This window comes from Ptiloglossa arizonensis, chromosome 8 (assembly GCF_051014685.1).
Source record: "Ptiloglossa arizonensis isolate GNS036 chromosome 8, iyPtiAriz1_principal, whole genome shotgun sequence".
Classification (NCBI taxonomy): Eukaryota; Metazoa; Arthropoda; class Insecta; order Hymenoptera; family Colletidae; genus Ptiloglossa; species Ptiloglossa arizonensis.
In genome coordinates, this window is record NC_135055.1 from 15,134,635 (window position 1) to 15,155,037 (window position 20,403).

At 40.2% G+C, this 20,403-nt stretch overlaps 1 protein-coding gene across 1 annotated transcript in view; it reads left to right on the top strand.

Annotated features, from left to right (window-relative positions):
• Nucleotides 1-20,156, top strand: part of LOC143150431 (mannosyl-oligosaccharide 1,2-alpha-mannosidase IB-like) — a 126,545-nt gene extending 106,389 nt beyond the window's left edge. Inside the window, exons 4-5 of the mRNA XM_076318700.1 lie at nucleotides 17,232-17,447; nucleotides 19,998-20,156. Of these exons, the coding sequence (XP_076174815.1) occupies nucleotides 17,232-17,447; nucleotides 19,998-20,021 (240 nt within the window). The 3' untranslated portion in view covers nucleotides 20,022-20,156. The remainder of the gene's footprint in view (nucleotides 1-17,231; nucleotides 17,448-19,997) is intronic.
• The last annotated feature ends 247 nt before the right edge of the window (nucleotides 20,157-20,403 follow it).

Here is a 20,403-nt window from a genome sequence, read left to right on the forward strand (position 1 = left end):
GAATCTTTCGTTGACTCCGCAGCAATTGCAGGAATTGACTCACACGTGACTCACGAATCCTCGAATCATCGACCGGAAACAACGAAACGAGCAATTTTTTTCCATCGTCCCGTATTAGTCGCTCAATCGTCGCGAGTGCATCTCGCGTTGTCCACAGAAGTGCCTTAATCGCGCGTAGGAGTTAGTTTTTTTAAACGATCATGTGAGTCACGTGACCGAGCCTCTCGGCGACATCGCCGTGGCGATTTCGAAACGAGGGAAAAACCATGACGCGATATTTTCGTTTCGCGCTTTAAACGTATTTTTCAAATTTTTTTAAACGGAGAGAATTAATATCGGAAAAAAGAATACAATCCTTCGGGGATATACTCTCTGTCGCGTTACTCGTTCTCTCGAATTAAACATTTTATTCCTTGATCACATTTAATATTCTCGGAGTACGAGGGAAATGTACAGTTCGAGTACAGAGGAGTAACCCCCATATTTTGTTCATTTATTTCATTCAACGTTCGTATCGCGTCGTAACAAAGCAGAAAATGGAAAAGGAATGTATTATAAAACCAGAAAAACAGTGAACATGAAACGTATGAAACAACGATTAGCAGAAGGCAACAGGAATATTTCGTACAGTTTATTTAAACCGTTCATTTGATACGTTTCGTTTAATTTGTCCACGGTGGAGTAACAAGACAAAATGGGAAATTAACAACGAAAAATGAACCCAAGGTGTATCAAACTGTAGTTAGATTAAATTTGATCTCGTTTATAAATAGTTGAAATTATCTAGTACAGTAACGTCGTTGTAACGGTAATCGATACAAATATTTTTCATTTGTTTATTATAGATATTACAGTGTAGGAAAATGAAACAATGAACGTTAATACGAAACGTTCTGTAAAATGTAAAATTCTATATATTCCTTACGATAAAAAAAAAATAATACTCGAGATTAAAAATAATCGTGCAAATTATTTACCAAGATCCATTCGTATTATCCGAAGTACCTTACAAGCTTTATTCACAGTTTATTTCGTACTAGATTTCTCGTCATACGTCTCTCCAATTCCAGAAGTTAGCGCAACATGCCTCGAACGGCGTTAGGATCGATTCAGCGTGACGTCGATCTGATTACGCGGTGCCAGCACAGCGTTACTCAAACGATCGCTAATCCCTGCGTATTAGAGATCACGCTTTAACGTTGGCTCCAATTATCGGCGCACATGCGATCCGTGTATACTAACAATAAACGATAGACAAAAATACACTGGTTCTGATCTATGAAATTCAAGGTGTTCCGCGTATAAAGGCAGAATTGCAATTTCAGTTTTCGAGACGTCAGGGTTGCTATCGTTTGTCAAGATATTCGTCAAAGGTACTAGTTTGTTCGAACGACAAAACTTATCGAACAACCTATCGCTACGCAGAAAAGAAAATAAAGTTTGAAAATAATTCTAAAGAGAGGAATTTTTCAAAATTGATTTTCTCGAGAACCAAGGCTTAAGTACAAAAATTCTATTCCACACGATTTATTTATTTATTTACAAAAAATAGTTTTCAGTTGGTAGTAACTACTTCTCGCAAGTCATGCTGTGCAGAAAGTTTCAGTAACGTTGTTTAATTTTTTCTTCCTTCCAAAATACATTGTGCAATGTGATATAGGAAACTTTGAATTGCAATAGCTTTTAAAATGATTCAAAGCATGAATCTCATAATACTTTCTTATAGAAGAGAAAAAATTGTATCGATCGGTCCATTCGAAAGTGTAAGGTAAGATATAAAAAATAGATGCACTTGAATTCTTCAGACGCAAAGGTGCATAAAAGTGCATAAAATTGGTATCAGAATATGGCTCCATTTCGAACCGTTTAACTCTGCCTGGTGATATTTTATTCCACCTTCAAAAATTTTCAAAATATTCCTTGTTTCCAATTCATGGGGCACTTTGCAAACACAACGAAAAGGAAGAAAATAAAACACGGTGTTATTTATTACTCGACAATCGGTATTTATTCACAATTTTGCTCTCTCTGAAATGACTTAAAAGTTAACCGTACGCGTGTGTGTACCGATCCCCTTGAATTCCCATACGACGATCCAGAACCGTACCCGTAAACCTCGAACTCTTCGAACTCGGTCAATTTAACTTGATCCGTCGGTAAAGCCCTATATTCGTATCTAGGCTATTAAATATTTATACGTAAGTGAAGATTATCTTCGCGTCCTGTCTACCTACGTCTCTCAAGGCTTCTAATCGGGGATCTGGAGCACGAGCTGTCTAAACTAGCGGATGGGGGTGGGTTTAACGTCATCGTCTAAGATCTCGACGTATACAGTGCTCATCAGTCGCGCAAGATTTCCTTAAAGCGCGACACTTACACGGATTATCGCAACCTGCGCGACACGCATCGTCACGAGGTGGATCTTCCTCGATTCTAATTATCATTTCCGGTCTGTGGGTACCACGACGCAGGAGCTGGAGCTGCGCGATGATGCACGAACGAATGCACCTTCCGACAAAGTCGCATTGTCCGTCGAAGGAACGGGTCTGGCACAATGGAAGCGATTCCTTTTAATGAGACGCTAGTTAAGGGAGAAATGGTAGACGGCGAAAGGGACGAACAGAACGGGGGGTGGGGTGTCGAATACAGGGTGTTCCGTAAATCATGGACTGCCGGCTAATGAGAACCTCGGCGAAGCGTGCTGGCGAATCGAAATGATGTACAGGGATGAGGGCTTGTAGTGCAAGACCTTGGACTCTATACTCTACCAGATATCCTACCAGATGCACTTGGAGTGCAGTCCGATGGAAGTCCGAGAGTAAAATGAAATCTGGTAATGTATAGACTTTGATGGGAGTTCGAAAGTAAAGTGAGAAGGTCTAATAGTGTAAAGAGTCTGATGGAAGTCTGAGAATAGGATGAGGCTGACTGATAAGTGTATAGAGTCTGGTGAGAGTCTGAGAATGAGATGAGGATGACTGATAGTGTATAGACTCTGATGGGAGTTTGAAAGTAAAATGAAAAGATTTAGTAGTGTAAAGAGTTTGATGGAAATCTGAGAATAAGATGAGGATGGCTGGTAGTGTAGAGTCTGATGAGCGTCTGAGAGTAAGATGAGGATGACTGATAGTGTGAGATCTAATATTATACAGAGGATGTCTGAGAATGATACTGATGGATGTCTGAGAACAAAACAAGTACATCTGATACAAAACACAAGAATGTGTACACGTTCTTCGTTTAAAATTAGTCTATTATTATTCCGAAGAATTTTCTGGCACTATTTGCTAATGAATGGTAATCCAAGCTGCACAGTGGTCGAATAAAATTTGTACCAAGATACACGAAACATCTTTCCAATGATCAACAACAAGTCGCGAAATAAAATCAGGCGATAGAAATCGAGGATGATCCACTTTGCAGCTGTTTAGTAAACATCTTTTCTTACAACCGTGGCAGTGAACTGAAATCTTTCTCCGGTACGGATCGTTTCCTTCTCTTTCGTGATTTTAATCCCGGTTTTCCAACGGGACACCCGGTACACCACCAGTTCGACGAGGACAGAAATCGAGGAAAAGAGAGGAGTCGGTGCAACCCTTTTGAGGCCAGCTTTCATTCACAAATCGGAGAACAAGATCCGCTGCCAGGAGGACGAGGGTGTCGGTCTCCACCGGCAGAGAATAATTCACGCTATTAGCCCGAAGCGGCACAATGCTCGACTCGACCCACGACAATAAACAAAGACATAATTATAGTATACCGCCGGAGGAGCGTCGTCGGTGTAGAATTCCGGTCTTCTTGTCTTTTGGCTTCGCTTGTCTCTGTCCTACGTGCGACGATCCTCGTCCGCCCAGTGCAGTCAATCCGGGCAAGGAATAGGTACCTAAGCCCTCGTTGTACACCTTCGAGGTGTCGGTTGTGTGTGTTGTCAGGCGTCCAAGACGCGCGGAATCCACCGTGCCACCCTTATGCAGCGTTCCCATGGTGTTGCCGCTCTCACGTCCCGCGCGAGCAACCTGAATAGCGTGTTCAACGTGCCCCGTTGCTGTGTGACAGTCTTCCGGATTGGTTAAATCCCGACCGACAGAAATTCTGGCGAATTCCTCGCGTTTGCACCGTAGATAAATGCTCCGTTGTTGATGGACGAATCACCGTCGACACGATACCTTTTGGCTGATTTTTTATTCGCGACTGTCAAATCGAGATCGAGGAATCGTCAGATTCCTGATGGGGTGTTCTCGAAACGGGATATTCTATTCTATTTTTTCCTAAGAAATTTTATTATTTGGAAATATGCATCCTTTTTCTTGCGTCGTAGCTTAACATTTATTGTACGGGGTTATAAAAGTCCCTGAATTCACAATGCGAGAGATACGTCTTTTTGTTTGTAAATTGCATTTTCTTAATAGGCATGTTGTCAGTTGTTACTGTACGTATCACCTTTTTCAAAAATTCTGATCACTATGTTTGAGTTTCAGTCAGGAGAATAAAACTCTTCGGGTTAATTTAACGATCACATTTGACGGTGTACCACAAGGTACTCGTCATGTGTGAAGCATATTTTAGAAATTGGTAGGTTCTCGATTTATACCGTTAATTAAGTGCGAGTTTAGTACGAGAAAGAAAAATCGAGAGCGATGAGTAAGCGAGACAGAGAATCAGTGAGCGAGTATCACATTACACGTTCAGCGGTTTGTAACCAAGAACGAGAAAGCACGTGAGATGTATCAAGATAAAATAACTTTTATACATTTCGTTACATCTTCACGAGAATATTATTAATACATCGGCGAGATTTTTCCGTTTAAAATGAATCCAAACACGACCTCATTCGGACAATTTTCATTCATATATGTCTCAAAATATTTTCGAAAAACTACCAATCGCGTACAACTAAAAATAGTCCAAAGTAGGTCGTGTTTGGACTAATTTTCATCAGGAGAACCTTACCAATTTATCGACAACACTCTCGCGAATGTACAGTAACGCAACCTCATTCGGATAATTTTTATTCATATATGTGTCAAAATATTTTCGAAAAACTACCAATCGCGTACAACTAAAAATAGTCCAAAGTAGGTCGTGTTTGGGCTCATTTTCATCGGGAGAATCTCGCCAATTTATCGACGAGACTCTCGCGAATGTACAATAACGCAACAATTTTTACTTTCGTTAAATAACATTTCATTCCGCTTTTGTACTTTATCGTTCTCGTTTGGGACTGTACGCCATTCGAAACAATAACGATAAAGGGTGATTCGTGTGGTTGTATCGAGTATTTTCAGTAACTCGTTTAAAAGAATATTCTCGTCCGGAGTAGACGCGCCTTAACGCATTTTCGAAGCACTCGCGATGACGTCGTTCTCATCAACGCCCTAGACAATGGAGCAATTTTCCAATCGAAGGGTCGTCGGGAAAAAAGCAATTGCGGGCTCGTTCCTCCTCGGATATCATTATATCCGGTAACGAGTCGACGCTATAATTGGGCTCGGCCTGCCGTGAAGATGAGTTCCCGCTTCGACGCTCCCGCCGATCCTTCGGGACGTCGAAGACACCTGCACGTGTATTTTGTAGCAACGCTCGCGTGACCTCCCGACCGCCTGGCCCGAGCTGAACGTAATTTTACGCTGAACGGGTAAGAAAAATTGGCAGTAGCCAGCCCGGTGATCGAGTTTTTCCGCGTTGCGAACGACGCTCCCTTCCTTCCACGAATGGGATTCGTTACGCCTCCGAAGGATGAAAGTTAAATTGGTTTCAAAAATTAATTTAAATACTCGTCCTCGCGAACCGTGGCCAATTCCTCTATTTGCGACTCGCTCGTGTCCCCCATGCCTCGATAACCGGAACATCCTTTAGCAGGAATTTTTTCCGAGTCGCTGTCCTTTTCGAACAATCTTTTCGGTGGTTAGAGAAGGAGCAAGGGTTAGAAAAACTAACCTTGCGAATTAAAGAAAAGAAGAAAATTTGAGGGAATTTTTCATCGTTCAAAATTGCTGTGTCATCGTGTGTAGAATCAGAAATATCAGATGAAGAAAGTAGGCAATTATGGAATTAGATTTTCTTGTGCTTTTTTTTTTAGAATTTTTGGATCAACAATGAATATAAGACAATTGTAAAAATTATTCACAGAGAGTAAGTGAAGAGAAAATTGAAGTTCATATTTTTTTCGTTTAGAATCTTCTCTCTTGTTAATCCTCTGTTAGTGTTTTCTATTTTAAAGGATGTGAACAAATTGTTCACAAAACGCAAGTGAAAATTAGATTAGATTCTTGTCAATATTCTCTTGAGGATGTTTCGGTTACCTTTTCCCTGGTTAATTCTAGCTTAGGGTTTCTTTATTCTTGGTTAGCGAACGTTCGCTCTACAAACGATCCAGGTCGTACAATATTTACGTAACGCTTACCAATACTTTCATGCTGTCCTGTAATCTTCCCAAGATCCGCCGCGATATTTTTAACGAAGATCTCCGTCGCTGCTAAGACGGCACGATACGGTTATACTGATTCCACACCGGAGAAAAAGTTTCCAATGACGGAGGGAGGCAACCTCCGTTTCCATTCCCCAGATATAAGAGAACTACAATTGCAAGTTTCTCCGTTGGTATTTTGCAACAGAAATGAAATTCAGAAAATATTTCTACCGAAGAAATTGAAGGTAAACCACGATCCCCTGGAACGATTTTATAATATCTGTAAACAAATACGTAGCAAAAACTTATCGATCGTACACCCTGTGCAATATAATTATAAGCAACAATTATCAAAAATCTTACGTAATTTCGTTTCTCAGTTTTGTCTGTTTCATTTTCACGTAGAGCCTGAAAAATACATTCGTTTGTCCAAAGAGAATTTATTTCGTTATAAATATCGTGGGTCATCGATGACCCGTCGAGGCAACTTCCGGTCATTGATTACCCGAAATACGAGCTCTTCGTATATCGTGAACTTTCGACCAGAATTCTTTATACTGCCTAAACTAATTCGGGCCGAATTTTTCATAACCCCCGTTATCGGAAACGTATAAACCGCGAGAAGAATATCCGGAACCGCAGCAAGGAGGGGCGGAAGAGTTGGCATTCTTCTGCGTGGCTGCAAAATTTAATGGAGGCAGCGAGAGGGAAGCGCGACCGGGAACCGCGTAATATCTCAGCGGCAGGCGAATCATAAACCGTCCTGAGCCTTTTACGAGGGAACCGGCCACTCTTTAAATGGTTTTGCGATCTCGATCTTGGGACAGAATTGACCGAGGGAAAAATATCGTCGATACATCGAACCCCGAGAAGGGGAGAGAGAGAGAGAAAACGAGAACAGAGACAATAATGGAAACAGAACGAAGGGGAAAGAGGGTGGAGACAGAGGGACAGGAACGTAGCGAGTAGACGAAACGAGGGTATCGAGAATCATGGGAAAGGAAGATGAGGTCACGACCTTAGCGATCGTAGCCTTGAATATTGCGCGAAAGAGTGTCTCGGATATTATTCAAAGAACTCGAGAAATCTTGAGACGCGAGGAGAGATGATTATGGTGATGTGGTGGCATAAGGACAGGGTGATATAGGAACAAAGGAACATAGAATCTGGGGGTACGATAACAGAGGAATATAAGAGTAGGAGGCGTGAAGATACGTAGGAACAGAGAGACGTAGGAATAGTGATGTAAGAGAACACGGAGACAAGGAAACATAGGGACATAGCGTAGAGACAAGAGAAGATAGAGATGTAGAAACGTAGGAATATAGAAACATAGAAACAGGAAAACATAGGGATGTAAGAATGCAGGGACAGGTGACGTAAATATAAAACATAGAAACAGGAGGTATAGATAGAGGAACAGAAGAGTATCGATAATTAGGAACAGTGAGACAGGGGAACGTAGAGACAGGAAAACATAGGGGTATGAGAATATAGAGACAGGAAATTATAGGGACATAGAGACAGGAGAGCATAGAGGTATAGGAAAATGGAGACAGGAAAACATAGAGGTATAAGAATGCAGGAACAGGTGACATGGATGTGAAAACATAGGAACAGGGGATATAGATATAGGATGTAGGGACAAAGAGTATGGATACATAGAGACAGGTGAACATAGGGACACAGGAACAGTGGAAGAAATAAATAAAAGTACAGGGAAGCATGAGTTCTGGGGAACAAGGGAACAGATCGAGATAGAAATGGAAGAAGAGGAATGTATACGGGGTTGGAGACTAAACCAGCTTTCACAGAATCACTGTGGGACGTCTCGACGATGGAACGACCAAGAGGATAGTAAATAACATAAATTGAAAACCGCGGGGAATAAGGAGACGAAGTAAAGTCAGGTCGGTTAAGTCCAGTTATGTGCATCGAGGATCGGTGGAGGCGTCAGTATAGATCCAGTTTCCTTGTTACTTCGCGTGCATCCACGCGTTTATGTGCGCAGCTAGTGTACCTATATGCTACATTGGGTCAGCCATTTTACGATTTAACCTTCGACGACGAACATTTTTCGGTCTTCTCGCTTGTTTCTCCAGCCATATGGTTTGTCTTGCTTGAATTTATTTTTAGACGAGATTCGTTACGCGTTATTATCGGAGAACTTCGTTAACGTTTCAATGCTGATTAATTTTGGAACGGTGATTAAATAAAGAGCGTTATTTGTCCCGGTAAAATGTAATGGGTAATTATTTATGGAGATCGTAGTACGTACAAATAACCGTTATTTGGTGTATCCAACGAGAGCGTTATTGAATACAATTAATTATTTATTTAATTAATCAATAACACCAATTCCAAACGCCTTGCCCTTTATCATTTGACGATTGCGTAATCTATTGTAAGCGCGGCGAATAATTTCAATGGAAAACCATTTTGTATTTATAAATCGAACAACTCAGATATTGATAGAATGCGATTAAAGTTAACTCTATATCGTATCAATTATCGTACATTCATCTGGTATATTTAACCGCTTCGAGGGTAGCAGTTGTACAGTAACTGTTATTTGTATCCAATTCGATCAACAACAGTCACATTGATCGCGAGACCTCCAACGTGGATCGATGTCGGTTCTAATACGGTTTTTATTCCGCTTCGTGTTTACCTATTTTCTAATGGCACGTGAAGAAGCTATTAGAAATCACTCGTTTCAATTCCGTTCAATACATTTCATGAACGCGAAACCAAACTGAAAATGTATCAAAGAACCCCGAGTGCCATTGAAGGGACAAAGAAGGCAAGGAAGTAATCGTGGGTTCGTTTCAACTTTTCGAGAAAATCAATTCACCCTCCCCAACCCCCGAATCAGTTTTCATCAATCGAATCCCAGCGAGATCGAATCACACGGTGACTGATTACCGATACATCGCCACAGATACGCGCGCGAGTCTACATCCCAGTATGCAGCTGTTCGCGAATTCATCGAAGTTGCTCGTTGGATTTTTTTTTTATTCTTTTGTTTATTCGGTGTGCACCGCGCTCAATCAACCGGTGGAGGCTACACTCTCTCCTCCACTCTCCCACTCCGTCTCTCTTTTCCTCGTTCACTCGTTCACTCGCTTTTTCTCCCTTTCACTAATGTCCAACTCACTTCGTCTTTCTCTCTTACTCACTCGTTTATTCACTCTTTCAATCACTCGTCTACTCACTCACCTTCTCTCTCACTTACTCGTCTACTTTCTCTCTAACTTTCTCCCTCTTCCTTCTCCTACTCATTCACTCTTTCACTCACTCTTACTCACATTCTCGCTTACTCACTATTTCACTCACTCTTACTTACATTTTCCGCCACTCACTCACTCTTATTCAAATTCACCCTCTTTCGCTCACTCCTACTCACCTTCTCTCTCATTCATTCACCCTTACTCACTTTTTCACTCACTCTTACTTACATTCTCCTCCATTCACTCACTCTTACTCACATTCACCCTCTTTCGCTCACTCTTACTCACTTTCTCTCTCACTCGTTCACCCTTACTCACTATTTCTTTTTCTCTCCCTCATTCACTCACTTTCTCTCTCCCTCGCTGAGGGAGAGCTCCCTCGCTCTAACTCATTCACTTTGCCTTCTCACTCACTTACTCTTTCGCTCACTCTTACTCACTTTCTCTCACTCAACCTTTCACTCGCTCACCATTCACTCTTACTCACTTTTTCTTTCGTTCACTCATTCACTCACTCACGTTTTTCTTTCTCTCATATTTTTCCCTTCGCTCACTCACTCACTCTTACTCACATTCACCCTCTTTCGCTCACTCTTACTCACTTTCTCCCACTCAACCTTTCACTCGCTCACCATTCACTCTTACTCACTTTTTCTTTCGTTCACTCGTTCACTCACTCACGTTTTTCTTTCTCTCATATATTTCCCTTCGCTGACTCGCTCACTCGCTCTTACTCACTCACTCGGTCTTACTCACTCTCGCTCTGTTTCTCTCTCCCCTCGTACTTTTCAGACCACGCTAGTACCTGGCGTTTTGTTGTTTATTAATGGAAACGCGGCGCGCAGCGCGCTTGAAAAGAAATTCTCCCTTTCGGAATTCGAGGAGACTGCGTCGAGTGGGACGGCTCGAAGCTCCTTCTCCGGGTTATTCGGCAAATTAGTTGCAACTCCGTTCTATTGCTGGACGAGCACGGTTCCTCCCTCCTCCTCGATTCCCCTCCTCTGTTATCGGCAAAGTAAACGAGCGCGCGATGAAACTTTGGGTATTAATGAATTGATCAACAGAATTCCGGAGTTCGGGTCACGGGAGGAATCTCGACCTCTCTCGCCTTCGGAGAGGAAATTTTTTTCCCGATTGTATACAAATTTTAGCCGGAATTTCATTTTCCAACGGGGACGTCAATTTACATGTAAGGAACTACAACGAAACATTGATTACGGGTTGAAACACTATTACCTTACCAATGTAGAAATTCAATTACGAATATAAGTTTATGTAAGTTTTGATTACGAATATTAACTTTTCACCGTGTTATAATTATACGAAATAATTTAGAAACGTACGAATACGTGTATGGTAATATTCTTGTTAAAAATTAAACGTGAACTTCGTCCGAGAAGCAATCTTCAGTTCGTCCTTGAGAATTTATTAGTTTTCTAGGTATTTAAATAAATTGTATACATTTTTCCCTCGAAGATATTTATTCGCGCATTGTAATCTCAATATTTTTTCTTGTTTAGAAAACTGTTCTATAATTTTCTTTGTATAATATATCGATATAATAATCATCGTGCAATAGTATTTAAAGTAACAAAAATCTAAATGTCATTGTTCCAGGTGTAACAGTCACCGTGCAATAGTATCTAAACTTATAAAAACTTATAAACTTATAAATCTAAACATCAGTATTTCAGATATAATAGTCACCTGCAACAATATCTAAAATAAAAATCTAAACGTCTATGTTCCACGCATAATAGTCACCTGCAACAATATCTAAAATAAAAATCTAAACGTTTATGTTCCAAATATAATAGTCACCTGCAACAATATCTAAAATAAAAATTTAAACGTCTATGTTCCAGGCATAATAGTCACCTGCAACAATATCTAAAATAAAAATCTAAACCTCAACGTTCCAAGTATAATAGTCACCTGCAACAATATCTAAAATAAAAATCTAAACCTCAACGTTCCAAGTATAATAGTCACCTGCAACAATATCTAAAATAAAAATCTAAACGTCGTTGTCCCAAGTATAATAGTCACCGTACGTCTAAAGTAACTAAAAAAAACTGAACGTCAGTGCCCCAGATGCAGTAATCACCGTGTAATAATATTTAAAGTAACTTAAAAAACTCCGTTGCGCTTGTTAGAGGTTAAGCTTGAGAATCAATCTTCAGCAGGGTCGCCGAGAGGGTTAAAAGACCATTCGCTAAGAAGATCGTTGAAACTATGGTGCAAGGTGTCGCGCGGGAGAATAGCGTAACAGAGGGAAAGTAATCGGACAAGACCGCAGCTCGTGCACGAAGCTTCGCCTCTCTCGTTGTACTTCCTTCCGTATCCTTTCCCGCCAAGCTAATGGTTTAATCCTAACACGGATGTTAACCAGATTACCAGCCGAGAGCCCGTCGTCCGAGGTCCGCGTTCACTGCGGTCGCCGCGGAACAAATTAGCCGCGATTACGTGGATAACGACTAAAAGGGTCGATTGTCGCGATTCGCGCTACCGGGAGCCACGATGGCCGCCCTCTGCAATTTTCTGCAACGTCGCTCCCTTCTACGGTAACCAGCGTCTCCAAGATCTGTCCTCCTTTGCTACGTTCTTCCTGTTCCCCTGCCAGATTACGTTTCCTCGAGTTTTCTATCGGTGAATGGTGAAGAATTTACGCCCGGTATATTCAGTTATAATTTCCACGAAGGGACTCCTCTAAAGTGAATTATATATTTATTTATTTTGTCCCGTGAAATATATTTTATCGGTGGACGGTGAACAATTGTTTTGTAGGTTTAGTGGAGGAGGAATTATTCACACAAAGAGACTTCTCTAGGGTAAATTATACATTTATTTGTTCTATATTATTTGAAATATATTGCTGGACATTTTATGGTTAAACATTTTTGTGTAAATTTAGGTCGTGTAGATTTGCACGAATACTTATTTTTACTTGTTCTTTCTTTTCCACTCGGAATTTAACTTTTTAATGTACGTTCTTGGTGCATAAGGGTGTATTATTATCGTTGTTATTATTGTAATAGTATGGTAGGTGTCTGTGGGTTTACGTTAAAAGAGAAAGTATTTAACAATCTGTATCCGTGTTCCTACTTTCTAATAAAATATTACCCTTTACAAAAGCGAGTTTCACAGCCTTCAAAAAAGTGTTAACCACATTTATGTATAATTAAATTATATCTTTACTCGGAGCAAAGTCATTTTTTACGAAGTTGGCAAACAGTTCGCCTCGGGAAAATTTGTAATTGTGAAGTAACCGAATATAATTCTCACGAAATATAGTATTACCATATTTGTACATCAACGCAGAATAATAATCTAGGTATTAAATAATCGCGAATATTTTAAAAACGAGAGAAATTCCATCAAAAGGTACAAATTTCGAATTAATTAAATCGTAACGTGTTTGCTATACGGTCTGTGCGATTCTCAAATTATCATACTGGAAGTGCTCGGAATACATTATCATCGGTTTTAATTTTTTAAATTAAGAGGAAGATACTCTTGTAATTTGAAAACACTTTCAAAGCATATATCCATAGCTCTGTACATTCTGAAAAAAATTACTGGAATTTAAGGAAGAAAGCTATCTTTCGAACCGAAAAAATTTGTGAATTTTTTCCGACGACAGGGAATGTTTAATATAAATGTTTCGTGTATATATTAAAAGTTTACGATTTAAAGAGTATTTTTGTCAATTTTCACGAAAAAGTATTAGCGCACGTAGATCGTACAAACGTCCTCGTATCACGCTGCTCCAAATTTCCTGATTGCACGGTGGGGTAGATATCTCCGCTCCTATTGGTCGAAATGGTATTAAACTAAAATTTATGGAAACTGGACAAATGTCGCTGTCGTTGCACGTACGAAATTGTTTAAAATATCGATTCGTTCAGAAACGAAATATCCTTGAAGAAAAGATTACAAATTTTACAAAAAATTCACAGTTTTTTAAGTTTTTTTAGTATAGGAAAGAAAATCCAAATGTACAACGTTAGAGAATATTATTATACGTCTATCCCTGAGAAAAAGTTATTAATTTGAAAAACACTGTTTCCAGAAAAATACATTTAAAGGAACATTAAATTTTAAAAAACTGTGAACAAAAAATACTAGTCCTTCGAAATTGAGAAGACCAGTATTCCTTCTTAACCCCAAAACATTCTTCTGTTCGACTATACGTTCAAAATTTGTCTTAAAAAGTATCCAGAATGCACAGAACTCAAATTTTTAACTTCACATTTTAGTCACGAGACCCAGAAAAATTCAAGATCTATTGCAATAATTTTAATTACGAAAGAAACGATACGTTGCAAGGATGCGACGGGTCGAAAACGACTCGAGCGCGTTAATTGGTGCTCGCGAAAACGAGAAACGAAGGGTGTGAAATTTTCCTGGGGGGAGAGAAAAAAAGGAAAAACTAAAACGATGAAGACGTCCCGTTGACTCAGAAACCGAGAGTGACGATGCAGAAAATTGGTCGTTGGTGGCAACGCGCGACTACCCTTCGCGCTTAATCCATGCAATCAAGTTAAATTTGTTCCGTGAAACGTTTTCAGCGGGTTAAGAAATGACAAAGTGGCGTCGCGACATCCATTTCTGTCCTGATTCCGCGCGATTGCTGCATGATTGATGTCCCGTGGATTATGCAGTCGACATTCACGAGCAAAGTATCTGACCGTTGTCGTCGCTCTCTGTCCTGTTGAGAACTTTTCAGGTAGTATCAAGAAATATACAGGGTGTAAATAAATGCATACGTTAAGGATTGATGGATTTCGTTGAGGTGAACACACTCGTAAACATTGTAATTACGTTTAAACTTGAACGATGATCCAGTATAATTTTTTTCTCGGTTATTTACTCGATAATATTATTAATTGGGACTATTCGGAGTAATTGTATAAATTGAACATAAAAATCTTGAGCTTTCGTCCATACTTTGTAGATCCTTTTATCAATTTTTATTATACAATTGCGTTTGCATAGAAACGTCCACCTAACGATCTCTTTCCCTACAAATTTTATTGCATCGTTTTCGACGAAATTTTCAAAATTAAAAACAGATCGAAATAACTAACGATTACTCGTTATTGAAGAGTAGTTCCAATACGATTCAAATTACCGTAATAATTTCGATTCTCTCATAGATTACAAAACACTGTCGTATTTTTTAAGAAACTATCGAACTGTAGTCAATACCTTGAAAATATTTTTCAAAATTCGAAGAATGGAAGCGCTCTAGAAAATTCATCGGTGAATTTATTTCCGCTCGGTGTTTCGTTACCAAATTTCACTTCACTCCCGTGCGTCCAGAATTCGTGACATAACGTTAACAAATTTCATGTGCATCCCCCTTGTCCCCCCTGTTTTTTCTCTACCCTTCCTACCGTTCTTTCCGATTTATTGTTTTTTTTTTTTTCTACCATGACCGCAGAGCCAGAGAGAAGGACTCACTTCTGTTGCTACCACCGGCCAGGGCTCACAGATATTATATTGCCCCCTGAATTATACCGTCATAAAAACGTGATGAAGCGACCGCGGACTGGCAGAGCCCGGCGAATGGCACGAAAAATCAAAGGGAACGGGAATAATGGTCAACGAATGGCCAGACAGGCTAATATATTCGTTTTTCTCGGTACGATTCGCGATGCTGTCCCCCGCCTAAGGATCTGTCCATTATTTCCGACCACGACGACACGTTTGATGAAGCATTCGGGAATAGTCGCGAGCATTCCCGTGCTTGTTCGTTTTACATGGCCACGTGGGCTTACGAACGATGCAATGCAAAAATATTGAAATTTTAAACGATCACGATAATTACGTAATTTACAAACGTTGAAATTTTGTACGATATCGTGACACAAACGTTGCTATTTTGAACGATATCGTGTATAAACATTGATATTTCGAACAATGAATCGCGAGAACATTGAAATATTTGGACAATATAATGCATAAATATTGAAATTTTTAATCACACTATGCCGTAGTGTTAAAGTTTTCAACGATGCAATTCGAGAGCAAGGAAACGGTATTATAAATGTTGAAATTTTGAATAATATAATGCACAAATATTGCGCAAAAAATTTTATGCGGTATATTCTATTCCAATCAACTGGGATAGAAAATCCAGACGGAAGAATGTTCTTTTTTAGAAGTCACGGAAGAGATTAGAAAATTTCCGCTCGGTGCTGACTTTCCAGTTCGTCGAAGAGAATTTTCCTAGATACCCGGAGGTAGCAGCGAGTACCACCTAAATAACTAGCCCAATTCCGTCTATCCTCGACAAACCTTCGCTGCGAAAAGAAAAGCTTCGAAATGGGGCGTTAAACGCTTTACAGTCGGCAAGATACCGTTTCGAACTCCATCGCGAAACTCGATACTCGAAGTTTGCTCGTACGAGGAACGCGGCAAGAACCCTCGTTTCCTCAAACACGGTACGTACCCGGCTAGATAAACATCGTTCCCCGGAAATCTTCGGCGAAACGAAATTCATTTCATTTCGAAGAAGGAAACGCCATTCCGTCCGTATCGTCCCGGAAACCACGAAGAAAAGAAGGGCTCGAGGGAAAGAAAGGGATAAATGTCGGCGAGCACGGTCCAAGTGAACCTCCCTGGGGGACTTTCAAGTATCCTTGGCTAGCCACACGTTTGTTTTTCCTGGTCTTTACCCGGAAACTCATCTCGCGGCGTAATTATCGACGTGAACACACGTAGGATTGCGCACCGCGCATCAGCCCGTAATGGAACCATGTTGCTCGAGCGTGCTCCATCGCGTTACCTTGAAACACTGACAATTATAGTCCTTATCAGACTTAACACATTCAACATTTCGTTGAATTTTTTCTTCGTCGTAGAAACTAGAAACAAAGAGTAAATTTTTCCTCGAAAAATCCTCTCGAAGAATTCATTTGAAACTATTCGATACGTTTTATCGAGGGACGGACGCAACGTTTTAACGAGGTTGTTACTTCAGTGGTGTAAAAAAAAACAAAATTTTACTCATAATACTACTGGTATTACTACCAATAGTAATACATGCTCTTGAGGATAATTGTTATCAACTAGAATTTATCTAATTTATACTACAAAAGGTAGAGAAATTTTCTGTTTCGCTTGTAGTTAATATTCCGAGTCTACGCCATTGCATTGCAATCTTTCGCGTTGCCAAGACACCGTTGCTAACACCCTCCCTTCCTTTTCTTTACTCTCTACTCGTCACGTGATCCAATGGCCAGTGACGTCACGGTCTATTCCACAGTATCCCAATACTATCAATCGCGTTACCTGACAAAAAGGGGAGGGACGAAACGTAATAGTACGAACCAATAATAAGCGGTGAAGGAGTGGGGGTTACGAGAGAGGTAGAGGTGGGGATTGGCTGAAGTCGGTCACGTATCTCTGTTGCCTCTGAGCAGTGCCGAGCGAGGCAGTCTCGCGGGACTTCTTGCGAGTCGCGAACAGTACTCTGAACATTTTTCCACGGCGCACCTCGAGCCATGGATTCCCTCCTATGTCTACTCTGTTACCTTGAACAAGTCTCTTGTTCGTCTCTCACCATTTATTCTTCGTTTGTACAGATGATGAAGCACGGCTGGGACAATTACGTGAGGTACGCCTGGGGAAAGAACGAGCTCAGGCCGATCTCTAAGCGGGGTCACAGTGCGAGCATCTTCGGCGCGTCGAACATGGGCGCCACCATCGTCGATGGCCTCGACACCCTCTACATCATGGGACTTCACGACGAGTTCAAACAGGGACGAGACTGGATCGCAGAGAACCTCGACTTCGACATCGTGAGTACCAATTTTCTTTTTTTTTTTGTCTCGATGTGTGTGTGTGTGTTCTTTAGCTCTCCCTGGGAAATCGTCGCGTCAAGACGAAACAGCGTTCGAAACGCTGCCAATCTCGTCCTCAAAGACTCCTAGAAGACGTCTTTGTTCCGCGTCACGAAAGTGTCCCGAGACACGATCTTGCCGGTTTGATTAAAAGCGTAGAAATCGTTTCGGCGTGACGCTAACGCGATAACACACTGGCTCGCGAATCGAGGATTTTGAACGACGACTCAAGATCGAGAGAGGAGACTTCGATCGATAATATTCTATGAATTTTAATCGATTCGTTACTGTCGATCGATTAACTAAGGTCTCGACCGCCACGAAATTAAAAATTGTGTTTAAATACAGGGAATGTAAAATTCGATAAGTGTGTTCTACTTTGGTCTTTTACTGTACACTATGAGTCGGTATGAGAATGACCATCTGAAAGAACTTATCTATTGACTTTGTAAAAAAAATGTTTCCATTGTAATTTCTTGCATTCGACGAGATGCGATAGATTTTCATTTTGCAAGTATTTTGTACTCTTTTTCGTGCTAATTACAGCTGCTGAAAATACAAATTCAACGTCACTTGTAACAAGATAGCCTTCCACTGACCTTGAACCTCAAAACGAAACGAAAATTTATGAATTTCAATACTGAAAGTGAGTAAGATATAAACACTAGACAGACAGCTTCTTCCAAGTCAATGTTTGTGCAATCTGTCACTTTGACAGTAGTAAATCCGAAAGTACAGAGCGCTATTAGAAAAAGTGAGGTTCAAGGTCATTGGACAAAATACACAGAGTCGTTTAAACAGAACCAGAACCAGTCCATTCACGATTCAGGATAATACGTTAACAACGCTTCCAAAGCTATAATTGATCGAGACTCGTTAAATATAAATATTTCCGAACGGAAAATTTCTTCTCTTATGTACGTTTACTTAATTCGACGCGAATATTGTAAAATAGTTTCGAATTCTTCGAACGACAGCGAGTGTCGTCGGATGTGCTTCCTCTGTTCAGTTTTTTCGTCGCGAATTTCAGAGACACCGTTATTAAAATATCGTCTGATATTTGGAGCGTTTCACGCGCTCGAGAATTCAACTGGCGACGTTCGTTTCTTCAACGCGCCGTGAACAAAATGATCAACGGATTAATTCTCGCTCCGCGTAGTTTCAAGCTTGTAAAATATCCTTTGTGAAATTGTTTCGAGCTTAGCGTTCCTCTCGGCGCCCTTTCGAAGCGATTTAATAATCGAAAACGGTATTAAAAATGCAACCGAAACGGGTCGTGAATAATTTCACCCGCTCCGAATCATTCATTGTTCTTTGTCGCGCGTAAACACGAGGTACACGGTGGTGGACACTGACGAGTTTTCAATCGATAAATCCGTTTCGAAACAACGAATGTGCCTAAGTCGCGCGAAATGCGATCGAGAACGATTTAATTTTAAAGGACGGGGATTAAGCAGCTTCCAGATTACGGATATTCAAATATCTGGCAGTAGGGGACCAGGAAGTAGCAAAAACAAGAGATCCTCCGTCAGTGGGTCAGATCCCACGAGGATTCCACCGTAATCCTTCGAAAATCGAAACCCATTAAGCTGGTTAATCGTGACAGCCGTTGTACACGTACTAGTCTTTTTTTTTTTTTTCTTCCACTTAACAATGTCTATCAGGGAAAAATTAAAAAGTTGTACTCGTTCTCCATGTTCTATTTGAAAAGTCTTTTCCTTTCTTTCCTCCATCTTGTATTTTCGCTAACCTCCGTGTTAAGAACACGAGCTAATATCTCCGTGTTAAGAACACGAGAAAATATTTATACAAATATTATCGGATGATAAATTATGGATAAAAGTAGATGGAATAATTTAGTTTAAATCGAGAGTGTGCGTATAAAAATATTCTGGGTAATTGAACGATGCGAGATGGAAGTTTTCGAGAGAGATGTTAAATAAACCAGGTGTGTCGAAGGAATTGTTACAAGGTTTTAGAGCTTATAGGATTCACGTGACAAATTAGTTTTAAATTTACTTTTAATCCTGTGTATCTTTTTATTATTTTAAGATAGGAATAGTTTCATAATGTATCTTCATCGAGATGTTTTTATTCGGACGAATATTCCTTGGAAGTTTATTATTTCTTGGGGAATAGTTAGTCGAGGAAATATCCTTCTTCTTGACGGTGTCAAAGAAATTTCGAAATTTCCACCGAAAGGAATTTTCTGCCCGTGTGACGTTCCCTTCGTCATGATATTAATAGCAACATTCCGCTACCGGTTATTGTAACTCCCTGATTGGTCAATGAAAATTCTTCAACGTAGTACAGTGTAAGCGTTCCATAAACGTCGATGCACATACTGCCAGAGTTTTCGACATTCTCGGCCAGTAATTGCGAAAATTTTATGTTTAGAAATTCTGGAGGGTTGATTCTCAAACTTTCCGTTCGAAATGATTCTCAAAAACTGACCAACCCACCAAAATTGATAAAAATGGAAAGTGTAGAAAATTCGTAACCTTACAGGGCATGCAGAGTTATCGTTTCTAGCAGTTGCAAGATTGCAGTTTCTTCAAACACGATACTCGAAGCACCCAACAGACATAGAAAAAGGTTCTCTACAAACCATGTTGATGATTCTAAACATCATTACGCTACATCTAACAACGACACGAGTGCAAGTCATCGCACGTCGATCAGCTTCTGACCATGAGGCTTCATAGATTACGTCACATGTGCAATCAATGAGCTATCAATGAATACTATCAGCCATATACATATACACCAATCCATGGAAAAATACTTAAACAAAGGATTTGGTATCGACATACACGAAATTATATTTCTATTAATAAACAGCATAAGTGTTCAGTATTTGAAGTACTTTTTAATTGGGCACTCCTTACCCTGTTCCCCAATCACTTCCTTAAGT